The 14260-nt window shown below is 37.2% G+C and overlaps 2 protein-coding genes and 1 long non-coding RNA gene across 3 annotated transcripts in view; 1 reads left to right on the top strand and 2 right to left on the bottom strand.

Moving 5' to 3' along the window:
- Positions 1–14260, top strand: part of LOC143121953 (uncharacterized) — a 227219-nt gene that overhangs the window by 95038 nt on the left and 117921 nt on the right. The gene's annotated exons all lie outside the window — the stretch shown is intronic.
- LOC143122231 (olfactory receptor 6N2-like) lies at positions 1114–2070 on the bottom strand. Its single transcript, XM_076283089.1, has one exon. It carries the CDS (start codon positions 2068–2070, stop codon positions 1114–1116), a length of 957 nt encoding a protein of 318 aa, XP_076139204.1.
- LOC143122230 (olfactory receptor-like protein DTMT) lies at positions 10737–11693 on the bottom strand. Its single transcript, XM_076283087.1, has one exon. The coding sequence runs from the start codon at positions 11691–11693 to the stop codon at positions 10737–10739; it is 957 nt and encodes a 318-aa protein (XP_076139202.1).

Genomic DNA, 14260 nt, shown 5'->3' with positions numbered 1-14260 from the left:
CTGCTTCGCGGATCATCAAAGTTCAGGCTATGCCCATGCTTCTGTCACGTCTTATCATTTGTGGCACAGATTGTAAACTATAATAGAACCGCTGGCTGAAAAAAACGAAACATTTTCCAGATTAGGAAATATTTCTGAATTGTGTGTGATCACATAAAGAGGCATAGCCTACGGCGGTAGTAATGTGAGCACTCATTCAATGTAGCCTACCCGTCTGCGCAAGTGAAACTGAACCTTATCATAAAGACACCTTCTCAACAACTTTTGAGTTTCAGTACTTCTTCCACCACTGACCTCGTACCTATGGCAAAATAATAGCCGTGGGGATGTCCTTTACCAACCCCACTCCCACTCATTTAGTGCTTAAATATATTGAAATGTCCTTGTGGTTTGGTGTATGTTGGTCAAACTAAAACATATTTAAAGACTCACATCTCTGAACACAAGACTGCAATACATACACATAACATAAACTATGCCATTGCTCGACATCATGTACATGCTAATCACAGCACCATCACCTAAGTTTTAAGGCATAGAAAAAGATCTCACTCCGGGATATGGTTAACTCATTGCTCCGTAGAGAGGTCTTTTGGCCTCAGTATGAATACAGTAGAACCGCTTGGTATTTATGAACTGAATTTGTCTTGTTAAAGTGTCCTCTTAATAGTAATAATGATTCATATTTTGCATAGTACTGTTTATTCACAAAATTCAGCCGATATGGACAAATAATAAATTACCTATTCAACAAAGCAATTTTATGTCTTCTTATATTGGAAGGTAAATATAGGCCAATACAATAATGTAAGCTCTTATTTAAATATGGCCAACTTTACTTTGTCACTGCCTTAATACATTTCATAACTTCTGTTGTAGGCCATATTCATTTCAATTGTTAGATATCAAATCATGATCAAGTAAACTGAGTAAATATAGTAACTAATAATGATGGGTAGATAAATATTAGAGGAAAAGTAAAAGCAATGATAAATAAATAATTGTGAAAAAATAAATTTTAGTCACAGTGTCCCCTCAACTTATAAAGCCGTTCTTATATTTCATTTCATTTAAGACCAGGATAATCAAACAAGGACATGGTTCAAACAACAATCATGCATTATTTCTAAGATAACACACTTTATGTCTACAACTTTGTCTACATAGTACTTTTCGAATCTGTGGAAGTTGGAGGCCATAAATTAATGGGTTTAATAGTGGGGGAAGAATCAGAAATTGTATAGCCAATGCATTACGTACACCAATTGGAAGATGTAGTGAACCATCCCAGCTGTAAAATACATCAAACAATACAGTCACAATATATATGACCATAACCACTATATGCGGAACACAAGTTTTACTGAATTTTTTTCTACCCTCATTGGATGATATACAAACTTTGACAATATGAGCATAAGAAACTAAAGTTAAGACAAACTGTATAAGATATACTGTAATAACCACCATGCTCCATACCTGGTTGGCTATTGCTTGATAACATCCCAGCATTAGTATTGAAGGATTGTCACAGAATAGTTTATGGATGTAAGATCTACAAATGGGTATTCTAGAAGTAAGGAGAAAAACTATTGCTGACGACAAAAGAGGGTAGGACCAGGCTAATACAAGCAACTTTGACACGGCACGTGGAGTGAAAATGCTGTGGTATTGCAGTGGTCTGCAAATTGCCACATAGCGATCATAAGACATCACGGTTAAAACTGACATTTCACACAGCGCAGAGCTATAAATCACATATGTTTGAAGCAGGCACCAACTGTAGCTTATCATGTGAATATCAGATTGCAAGTCCAGCAAAAATTTGGGATAAAAACCAACAGTCCCGTAAAGTCCATTTGCACACAGATTACAGATGAAAATGTACATGGGCTCATGGAGGCTTTTATCCACTGTCACAATAAAAATCAAAGTTAAGTTGACTATAATAATGAGGATGTAAAGGACAAACGCCAACAAGAAGTACAGAGGCTTGTAAACTCCTGAGTCCTGCAGCCCAGAAAGAATAAAGAATTTAAAAGTAGAAACGTTTTCCATGATTTCAGGCATATTTTCCATGTAATACTGTAATATGTTGTAACATCATGAAGTAGCATTTAAACATATCCACATACAATAATATACCAAGTAACATTTCATGTAGCAAGACTATTATGTATGATTGATTTTTGATCAAAGTTACATTCACATATTGATGTTTGAAGGTGTATCTAGCAGTTGCGGTTCAGTGGCTACTATTTGTTCCATCATGAATACATAGCTCATTTATACCATAACCTCCGCCTTAGGGACTTACATGGGTTTCCACTAATGAACACAGCGAAATACCAGTGGAAGTACACAGAGCAGTACATGGCATGACCGTCACATGGTGTTGCCACCTGCTATCAAAACGAAAAACGATGTTTCCATGCTATCCATGTGGGGTTACATGTTACATGCACAAAAATAAATCATGCTGAAAGGCCTATATGATTCTAACTGTCTCAATAAATTGCATTAGCCACACTCAATTCTCACTGGTATCTGCTAGACAACAAGTACCAAAACATGATTAGATTTCACATGTAAAATTCATTTTATACAACCCCACCCCCATCTTGCCTGTTCATAATTCTGAGAAATTCTTGAATTGTGTGCATGTGTGCGTGTACACGTTTATGTTTATGTGTGTGTGTGTGTGTGTGTGTTTGCCTGCGTATGTGTGTTTGTGCATGTGCATGCATGCGTACATATGTCTACTGTGTGAGTATGTGTCATACGTATGATTACTGTGAATGTATGTGTGTGCGTGTGTATCTGTTTATGCACATGTGTGCACATGGAATGGGTTAACATGACCCCTGGAGGCAAACATACGGAAAAAATTGGTCATCCTAGGCCCTACGGTTCTCAAGATATTCACAGAAAACTGTGTCTGCCCTACCCTCCTTTCGGGGGGTCCAGTACAGCGGGGGGGGCTACAGATCAAAACGAAAAATGACGGTTCCATGCTATCCATGTGGGGTTACATGCCCACCAAGTTTCGTGTACCCCGGCCTTTCAGTGTTACGGGAATCCTTGTTGGTGTACGGTCACTAAATGTACACATAAATTATTTTATTGTAAGGCCCCCCATGAACGAAAGTTCACAAAACTTGGCATGCATTCGGAGGGTGTCATAATGATCCTACACTTTCAATTTCGTGCAGTTTTCACCATGTCAGCCAGAGATATTGTGATGAAAACACCTAATTTTTTGCTTTTTAATTTTTAACTAGGTGGCGCTATACATGAAATAAGTGGTAATGGGATGGGTTGACATGCCCCCTTAAGACCAACATACAAAAAAAAGGTGGACCTCCTAGGCCCTACGGTTCTCGATATATTTACAGAAAACTGTCTCCGGCCACCTACAGGCCAGTTGGTATATAGTAACATAAATTAATTTATTGTGTGGCCCCCCATGAACGGAATTCCACGAAACTTGGCGTGCATTCAGAGGGTGTCATAATGATCCTACACTTCCAATTTCGTGCAGTTTTGACTATGTTAGGTCACAGATACCTGCGATTACAACACCTCATTTTTACTTTTTTGTGTTTAACTAGGTGGCGCTTTACATGAAATGAGTGGTTATGGAATGGGTTGACATGGCCCCTTGAGATCAACATACAAAAAAAAATGGTCCTCCTAAACCTTACGGTTCTCGAGATATTCACAGAAAACTGTGTCTGCCCTACCCTCCTTTCGGGGGGTGCAGTCCAGCGGGGGGGCTACAGATCAAAACGAAAAACGATGGTTCCATGCTATTCATATGGGGTTACATGCCCACCAAGTTTCGTCTACCCCGGTCTTTCAGTGTCCCGGGAATCATTGACGGAAATTTGGACATGCGAAAAAAAAAAAAAAAAAAAGAATTCTGACTAAACCTATATGACCGCCGTTTCGCTGCGCGGCGGTCATAATAATAACGAAATACTTATGAAAAGTCAATACTTTACGTCTAGTTATATCCATAAGATATTAGTCTACCTCAAACTCAACTTTGAATAAGAAAGAAAAGTGATTCTGTCGAGTTGCAAATTGGAACTCCCGTGAGTAAAGCACGTTTTGCTAGTTTATTACTAGCTAGCCATCTAGGAAAGGATGTAGGGTCGCTAGTTAGCCGATGCTACCAACAGTTTTTTGATGGGTTGCCTCAGGCATCGGCCTAGCCATGCAAATAAATCACTGTTTTACACTATTTACGAGGCTCAAAGGAGCTCCACACTTCATTGGTAGACTTCCGAGGGCCTTGACATTTAAAACGAGACATTAAGAACTTTGAAAAAGCACTGGTAGTTTATTTACAAGACGATTTATACAGACAGTACCTTCAGGAAGTTTACCGTTCGCCGCCATCTTCAATTTAGTCACGATAAGTTGAGCGATGAGTACGAATGAACAGGTATGATAAGGGATCAGATTCCAAAAATAATTCCGTGGAAATGCATGGATTCCAGTTGCTGCTATTGGAAGTAGCATTTTCTAGTGCAAACCGTATGGTAACGTTAAGCTATCAGACAGAGGCAGTCGACCCGGGGTATTTTGTGTATCTCACATTGTTTTTTCTTCCAACTGGTAATTTTATTGCTGCTATTGGAACAATTGAAAACGGAACACGGTCTCATTGGACGCAACCAATCCAATAGGAGTCACTGGCGCAATGCTACCTAGCAACAGCTCAGTAATGGCGCCCGCTTACTTCCGGTAGTTTCGCCGGATTCGTGTATATTCACCAGACCCATGGCTACACTGGACATGCAACTGTGTTCTGTGCCTTTCTCTGTCTCTTATCTGCAGCATTAGGGGCTCCTCTCCGATGCAATTGCTTCGCGGATCATCAAAGTTACAGGCTATGCCCATGCTTCTGATGTCTGATCATTTGCGGCACAGATTGTAGACTATTATAGAACCGCTGGCTGAAAAAAACGAAACATTTTCCAGATTAGGAAATATTTCAGAATTGTGTGTGATCACATAAAGAGGCATAGACTACGGCGGTAGTAATGTGAGCACTCATTCAATGTACACTGTTAAAAATGACTCTGGGGTATAGTAATATATATTCCTTAAAAAATAGTAATGTTTACACTGTAATATTAATTTTGGAGGGAACTCAATAAAGATAGAGAAAATTACACAATTAATTTGTGTATTTAATTTACTGAGTGGGACAAGTAAATCTTACAAGAGATGTTGTAAGATTTAAAATGTTATTTAAATGTATTTCTGTTAAGGCACTACATCTGAAAATACTAAGTAACTTTTATTTAGAAATTTTAGGTCTTAATTTGCACATGCGCAGTGAGTCACATAGGCATATTGAGGCAACAGACAAGTTCAACAAGACGGAATCGATAGCGGGAATCGCCATTTTGCCAAATGTTGTTGCACGTAAGTATTCTCTTTCTACTTCTATGTTTGAGTTCATTTATGGCTATCTGTACACTTTGATTGTCGTATTTTTGGTGTACAATATACAATAAGCAATTGTTCACAGTTAGTCGCAATATCAAAGGCTGTAACGTTAACTGCATCATCTCTTTAGTCCGGTGAAACAGCTTGGTGTTAGCTACATGTGCATTTTTACGTCGGATACTGGCTGTCGTTTATCTTTTTTAACGACAATGTTTTTTTTTTTATTTACGCGGTAACGTCTTGATCCAGTGGGCAGAGCCTACAGACAGTTTTAAAAGTAACGTTAACGTTACATTCGGCTCCTGTGTGTATCTAATGGTGACTTGTGTGCTAATTGGCTAAAGTAACTTGTATGTTAGCTAACTGAATATTCCTAACCCTACATTTACCTCAAACATTAAAATCAGTGATGGCATGGCACTGTTCCACTACGGGGTAAACATCGTTGTATGGGGTAAAGCCTCAGACTTTGTCTTTCCATTATCAAGGCTCAATGACGAAGAACAAAACCAAAGTCATTCATGAAAAAAAATGGCCAAAACATTCTCCGAAGGCTTGAGGATGTGAGTGGGAATCTACCTAGCAGCTACAGATGATTTCAGAGAGAAGTGGCCTGCCTTGTTTTGTGAAGATGGGGTAAATGAATCTTTAGACACTTATAATACTCTATCCAGCATACAATTTTAATCCAATATTAAGATTAATTCAATACGTCCTATGTTAAGATGAATCCTCTCAGTTGACTCATTTCATTTTGCATTTAACGGTTCCTGATATTTGGTTTTGTTGATGCAGATCATGCAGGAATTCAAGATTCATGGTCGAACTTGACTACTATACTCCAAAACTCATCACCTTGATGAAGGCTAAAGGCGGAGCAGTGGGTAATAACCTAAGACCATTTGTGGACAAACTGACTCAGGTTTGTTGTGTTGTGTAACTTTTTTTTTATTATTAAGCTTATTATTTTGTAATTTTATTTTGGTCTTACCTCCCCTGCTACTTGTACTTGATGGCTTCAACACTCCATGTGCTCATGTAACAATAAGGGTTTGTATTTTTGTTCTTGTTAATCTGTCCACAGAATCAGAGCATTGAGGAGAGACGTGAAGCAGTCATCCGTGGCCTCATTTTGTATCTTAGAGAGAAAGAGGAGGACCTTTTCAAAGACTGCCAGGTAAGATGAGTAAAAATTATTTAGCATAATTTCCCAGCCTTCTGCTGAAGTATCAGATTTTGCCTCTCAATCAATATCGTATAACTCTGAAGCCTTTATCTGCAAAATCACTGCTTGCTACTGCACAGTTAAAGCCCGTTTCAGTAACAAAAGTATTGGGACTGTTGTGCAGAGGCACACGATTTAAAGGACAACAGCGTATTATGGATAGGCAGCTAAAGCTAACCTATTGAGGCATTTATAGAGCAATACAGTAGTTTCAGTTACTATGCCCCATTAGATTAGCCTCTGCCTGTTCATAACTCGGCCTACTTGGCAAATGCGGCCATTCTTTTTCCTAGCTCATAGTGATCTTGAACAACAAGATCTTTAAAAGTCCTTAATGCTGAAAGTCTTATGCTGTGTTCTATGCTTATTATTTTTTTATTATTATTCTTGTAAATTGTATGCAGGACCACCTTTGCAGTGATGTCACGCAACACATCCTGAAAATTCTTGTGGTCCTGCGGAAGATCCAGTGGATGTAGCCATCCTCCTAGAAGGCAAGGAGATCTTGCATGGATGCGGGAATCCTGCGAAAGCGTGTGCTTTGGTCATGGGGGTAATTTATGCCCTAAATTGGCATACCCTAAAACACTGCAGTACACTTTTGAGACATTTCAGAAAGTTTTCCTTGAACTAGATTTCCTGAAGCTCTCCCCAAAAATAGTGGGATTGAAATCCCAAATTACGTTAATACTTCCAGCTCACAGCTTCTAAATAAGCATTCTGTTATCTTTCTCTATTCATATTTTTAACAAGTTGTATTGTTAACATGATCTTAAATAAATATGTCACGTTTTGGGTCAGTTTACTCATTTTCCACCTCCCCTAGAGTTAAACACTTGAGTTGCCTTTCTTCTGTTCATCCAGCCATTGTCTCAGTTTGATGTTAGTGTTTTTAGCTTCTGGTTAGCATAGATTATTGAATCCTTTGTTGCCAACTAGCATCTCGCCCATGAAGGAGGCTAATGGGCGACATGCTAGAGCAACAAAGGATCCGATGATCTATGCTAACCAGAAGCTAAAAACACTAACATCAAACTGAGACAATGGCTGGATGAACTGAAGAAAGGTAAAACTCGACAGTTTAACTCTAGGGGAGGTGGAAAATTAGTAAATTGGCCCAAAAGGTGGCATATTCCTTTAATGTACATTTTGACTGCCCCCTTTTGACTGCAAGTTTTATTTGTATGATCATTATTTGTCTTTATTATGATTATTTTGGCAGTATTAACTTTAATTTGCTAAAGATGACCTATTAAAAAATAAATGGTTAAGAATCGTATTGTGATTTGTGGTATTAACATTCATCACAGAGAATTAAGCAACATTTACGTAAGAAGTTAAGTAATATTCAATTAATAGTGATATTCCAATATGAATATAATTCATTAACATTTACTCAATATTTCTGATTGCTCATATATATGTTATTGGTAAATTTGGTAAATTTTACTTGATTATCATAAGTAAGTTGCACTCAAGGTTACAGCATTAAAATGTACTCAAAAAAACTGAGTGCAAATTGTTACTAAGATTTTTTAAAGTAAATTCTATGAGTTATTTTTTTCAGTGTAGCCTACCCGTCTGCGCAAGTGAAACTGAACCTTATCATAAAGACACCTTCTCAACAACTTTTGAGTTTCAGTACTTCCTCCACCACTGGCCTCGTACCTATGGCAAAATAATAGCCGTGGGGATGTCCTTTACCAACCCCACTCCCACTCATTTAGTGCTTAAATATATTGAAATGTCCTTGTGGTTTGGTGTATGTTGGTCAAACTAAAACATATTTAAAGACTCACATCTCTGAACACAAGACTGCAATACATACACATAACATAAACTATGCCATTGCTCGACATCATGTACATGCTAATCACAGCACCATCACCTAAGTTTTAAGGCATAGAAAAAGATCTCACCCCGGGATATGGTTAACTCATTGCTCCGTAGAGAGGTCTTTTGGCCTCAGTATGAAAACAGTAGAACCGCTTGGTATGTATGTGTCCTTTTAATAGTAATAATGATTCATATTTTGTATAGTACTGTTTATTCACAAAATTCAGCCGATATGGACAAATAATAAATTGCCTATTCAACAAAGTAATTCAAGACAATTTTATGTCTTCTTATATTGGAAGCAATACAATAATGTAAGCTCTTATTTAAATATGGCCAGCTTTACTTTGTCTCTGCCTTAATACATTTCAGAACTTCTGTTGTATAGGCCATATTAATTTCAATTGTTAGATATCAAATCATGATCAAGTAAACTGAGTAAATATAGTGATGGGTAGATAAATATTAGAGGAAAAGTAAAAGCAATGATAAATACATAATTGTGAAAAAATTACAGTAAATTTAGTCACAGTTTCCCCTCAACTAATAAAGCCGTTCGGTAACACTTTATAATAACTACACACAATTCATCATTTATTAAGCCTTTGTTACTTATTAGTTAATGGTTTGTTCATCATTAGTAATTTCTAATTCATCATCAGTAAAGCATTTGTTCACACATTTATAAATAGTTTGTTTATAGTAAATAAGTTTATATCTTAAATATGTTTATACATTGTTGTTAATACTTAATAAATGATGCAATAATATGTTTTTGATTAAGTAATATTTCCATTATTTAACAGTTGTTACATACACATGCACTAATGATTAGTTGGGGTGAGGATACATATTTTATAAACCACTTCCTAATACTATAACTAATAATTAACTCAGAAGTTACAAGTGGTTAGTTAATGATATTTTGTGAGCTCATCTAAAGTGAGGACGTTTTATGCCTTGCAACACATTTACAAATGAGTAATAAAGTTTACACTTGCATTTATTCATTTAGCCGACACTTTCACCCAAAGCAACTTACACATGTCAATGAAATTAAAGGGCAAGGCCACATTGGTGAACGCCGGGGTTTGAACCCCCAACTTTATGGGTTACTGCATGTTAACCCGGCTCCCTATCCATTACACTACCTCTGTCCAGTGGTATTACAACCGTCAATTCAAAAATATAATATAGATATGCACGTTTACTATGAACAAACCATTTTTAACTGTGTGTAAACATGATTTACAGATGAGAATTAATGTAGGAATAATGCTTTACAAATGAAGAATACAGCATTTAATAATAGTTTACTGATGTTTAGTGTGTAGTAGAAGAAAACAGAAACTCTTGCATAGTTGTAGGGGTTTCTATCTGGGTCAAGGTAGTGTAGTGGATAAGGAGCAGGACTAGCATGCAGTAGCCTGAAAAGTTGGGGGTTCGATTCCCGGCTTTCACAGTTATATCAATGGCCTTCAATTTAATTGACATGTGTACGTCGCTTGTCTGCTAAATGAATGAATGGGAATGTAATCTTTACAACTCATTTGAAACTGTGTTGCAAGGCATAGAAAGTCCTCACTTTAGATAAGCTCACAAAATATCATTAACTAACCACTTGTAACCCCTGAGTTAATCATGAATTATAGTATTAGGAAGTGGTTTATAAAATATGTATCCTCACCCTAACTAATCATTAGTGCATGTGTATATTGCATAATTTATTAAGTATTAACAACAATTCTTAAACATATTTTAGATATAGGCTTATTTACTATGAACAATCCATTTATAACTGTGTGTACAAATACTTTATTTATGAGAATTAACATAGGAACAATGCTTTACAAATGATGAACAAAGCATTTTGTAATAGTTTGCAACTGGTTTATAATAAGAAAATGATTTCATTATAAGTGGTTGTTTCATTACTTATTAAGTATAAATCATGTACTTACAAACATATTTTTTGGATAGGCTTATTTACTATGAACAAACCATTTATAATTGTGTGAACAAATGCTTTACTGATGATAAATTATGTATGAACAAGAAATTACTAATGATGAACAAACCATTAACTAATAAGTAACAAAGGCTTAATAAATGATTAATTGTGTGTAATTATTATAAAGTGTTACCAGCCGTTCTTATATTTCACTTCATTTAAGACCAGGATAATCAAACTAGGACATGGTTCAAACAACAATCATGCATTATTTCTAAGATAACACACTTTATGTCTACAACTTTGTCTACATAGCACTTTTCGAATCTGTGGAAGTTGGAGGCCATAAATTAATGGGTTTAATAGTGGGGGAAGAATCAGAAATTGTATAGCCAATGCATTACGTACACCAATTGGAAGATATAGTGAACCATCCCAGCTGTAAAATACATCAAACAATGCAGTCACAATATATATGACCATAACCACTAAATGCGAAACACAAGTTTTACTGAATTTTGTTCTACCCTCACTGGATGATATACAAATTTTGACAATATGAGCATAAGAAACTAAAGTTAAGACAAACTGTATAAGATATACTGTAATAACCACCATGCTCCAGACCTGGTTGGCTTTTGCTTGATAACATCCCAGCATTAGCATTGAAGGATTGTCACAGAATAGTTTATGGATGTAAGATCTACAAATGGGTATTCTAGAAGTAAGGAGAATAATTATTGCTGACGACAAAAGAGGGTAGGACCAGGCTAATACAAGCAACTTTGACACGGCACGTGGAGTGAAAATGCTGTGGTATTGCAGTGGTCTGCAAATTGCCACATAGCGATCATAAGACATCACTGTTAAAACTGACATTTCACACAGCGCAGAGCTATAAATCACATATGTTTGAAGCAGGCACCAACTGTAGCTTATCATGTGAATATCAGATTGCAAGTCCAGCAAAAATTTGGGATAAAAACCAACAGTCCCGTAAAGTCCATTTGCACACAGATTACAGATGAAAATGTACATGGGCTCATGGAGGCTTTTATCCACTGTCACAATAAAGATCAAAGTTAAGTTGACTATAATAATGAGGATGTAAAGGACAAACACCAACAAGAAGTACAGAGGCTTGTAAACTCCTGAGTCCTGCAGCCCAGAAAGAATAAAGAATTTAAAAGTAGAAACGTTTTCCATGATTTCAGGCATATTTTCCATGTAATAATGTAATATGTTGTAACATCATGAAGTAGCATTTAAACATATCCACATACAATAATGTACCAAGTAACATTTCATGTAGCAAGACTATTATGTATGATTGATTTTTGATCAAAGTTACATTCACATATTGATGTTTGAAGGTGTATCTAGCAGTTGCGGTTCAGTGGCTACTATTTGATCCATCATGAATACATAGCTCATTTATACCGTAACCTCCGCCTTAGGGACTTACATGGGTTTCCACTAATGAACACAGCGAAATACCAGTGGAAGTACACAGAGCAGTACATGGCATGACCGTCACATGGTGTTGCCACCTGCTATGTGCATAAAAATAAAGCATTCCATCTCCATCCCCTACAATTCCTACTAAACAACACATCACATCGCAGTAACATTTAGGCTACTTCAACATGGATGAATTTATTAATAGCATAGGTTACGATATGATAAAAATTAGAAATTATATGATCTACCCTTAATTAACAAAGTTTTCATGAAGTCTGGAGGGGCAAGCGATCTGCAATCTGTCGGCAGAGGTGGAAAGTAACAAATTACATTTATTCACGTTACTGTAGTGAGTAGTTTTTTTGTGTACTTTGTATTTTTTAAGTAGTTTTTAAAATGGGTAATTTTATTTTTACTTTATTAAATTTTGAGTGAAGTATTGAACTTCGCTACATCACAAATCCCATCCATTACTGAGTAAAAAAAAAAAGACTAAGGACAACCGAAAGGAAGGGGAAAAATTGCGCCCGGTGTTACATGGCAACTGGCACCCATGTTAACTGGCTGCGTTGGTAACGTTTCACGAGTGATAACGTTTCTTCGACAGACGTGGCCGCTTGCAGATTTGTCACTTTCTGATGGAAACTGGAGACAAACAAATACAAATATGCATGACATATTTAAATGTCAAAATTGCCTGTAGTACGCTACATGCACTGGACCATGAATATGCCACCAAAAAAATAAATACCTAAATAATAACTCCACGTGGGTATTGAACCTGCCTCCTAAATGAAACTGCTTACATGATAACCATTCATCTACGTACTTGTGCTACGAACCAGCTGACAAATCACAGTTAAATTTACTTGACTTATACTTTATACTTATAATTAAAAGACGTCAGCTGATATGTTATTATGATTGTAGCATGTTGGCTGATCATGGTATATGGAAAGTCAGGTTCTGTCTGTGGCAAAGTATTTATTTTTCTAAGTTGTTATAATTTTGTTTTTGTGTTAAGTTTCTTTTGTCGTTTTGGCAAGTAGCCGAAAAACAATTATCGGAACAATTCTCGGAAAACACGTCTCTTCAAGACAAAACCGCCGTGCGTCGAGGTCCTGTTCGCCCTGTCAGGAATTATTTTCCGATAATTACCGCTGGACAATACATTAGCTAGAAGAAGGATAAAATTACTAACTCAAATCGCTTTGTTGGGTCTTTGGAAGGGCCCTGTGAAAACAAGAGGACACTGATTGCTAATTGGACTGACCGTCTCTCTCTCTCTCTCTCTCTCTCTCTCTCTCTCTTTAGGGATTCCGTACAAGGTTGGGAAAGGAAAGATAATTACTCCATGTGTGTGTGTGGGCGGGGGGGTAGACAGGATGTCTGGGAGGGTGGGGGGGGGGGGGGTTGGATATATATGGGTGTAGGGGATGGTGGGACGGGGAGTGTGAATGTGTGTGGGGGGGGACTAGATGTGTCGGTGTGTGTATGTGGGGGGGGGGGGGGGGTTTGATGTATGGCTGTGTATGTGTGTGGGGGGGGGGTTGGATATATGGATGTGTGTGTGTATGGGGGGGGGGCTGGATATATGGATGTGTTTTTGTGTGGGGGGGTTAGATGTATGGGGGGTGTGAATGTATGGGTGTGGGGAGGGACGATGTACGTATGGGTGTAAGTGAGGGTGGGATGGGGGAGTGTGTGTGAGTGTGTTTCGGAGTAAATGGGTCCATATGTAGAATTGTGAGGGGATGAGGGGTTGGGGGGTGGTATGAAAGATGAAAGGTTATTAATATGACTGTCTCACTTTCTTGGTTGGTTTAACTTGCTTGGCTTAACTATGTAATGTTTTGTTAATAAATAGCAGATTGATTAATACTGAAAGGGTGAGAGAAGCTGTAGTATCCCTGCCAATGAAGAAATTATATTATTTAGTGTAGGCCTTTTGAGGCGATTACTGTATAAGTACGCCAAAACAACCACTTAGAAAAGATGGTTGAAGATAATGACATTTTTGGAACCTTTTTTTTGTTGTTTATAATTTTGTTTTCCTTTTTATGTTTTTTTTTAATTTATTTTGCCTTCCCTATTTTGGTGTTTATTTTTTTATACTTAGGAATAGAATTTATGTTACATTTGACAGAGCTTTTAGTAACAAAAAGTAAGGGAGTACTACTGATGGCAGGAGATCTCAACTTAGTTATGAATCCAAAACTTGACTCTTCTAGCACTAAAACACATAAAGCAGAGAAAAACGCAAGTTTTCTGAGAATGGGTCTGAGATGGGTCTGGTAGACGTGTGGAGAGCACTTCATCCAGGG

Source organism: Alosa pseudoharengus, unplaced genomic scaffold (genome assembly GCF_046254945.1).
Source record: "Alosa pseudoharengus isolate Yale_2024_CS ecotype anadromous, Long Island Sound unplaced genomic scaffold, YU_APseudo_1.1 YU_APseudo_1.1_scf_13, whole genome shotgun sequence".
NCBI classification, from domain to species: domain Eukaryota; kingdom Metazoa; phylum Chordata; class Actinopteri; order Clupeiformes; family Clupeidae; genus Alosa; species Alosa pseudoharengus.
Note: the sequence above shows the minus strand (reverse complement) of the source record. Positions and strands in the feature narration are given on the sequence as shown.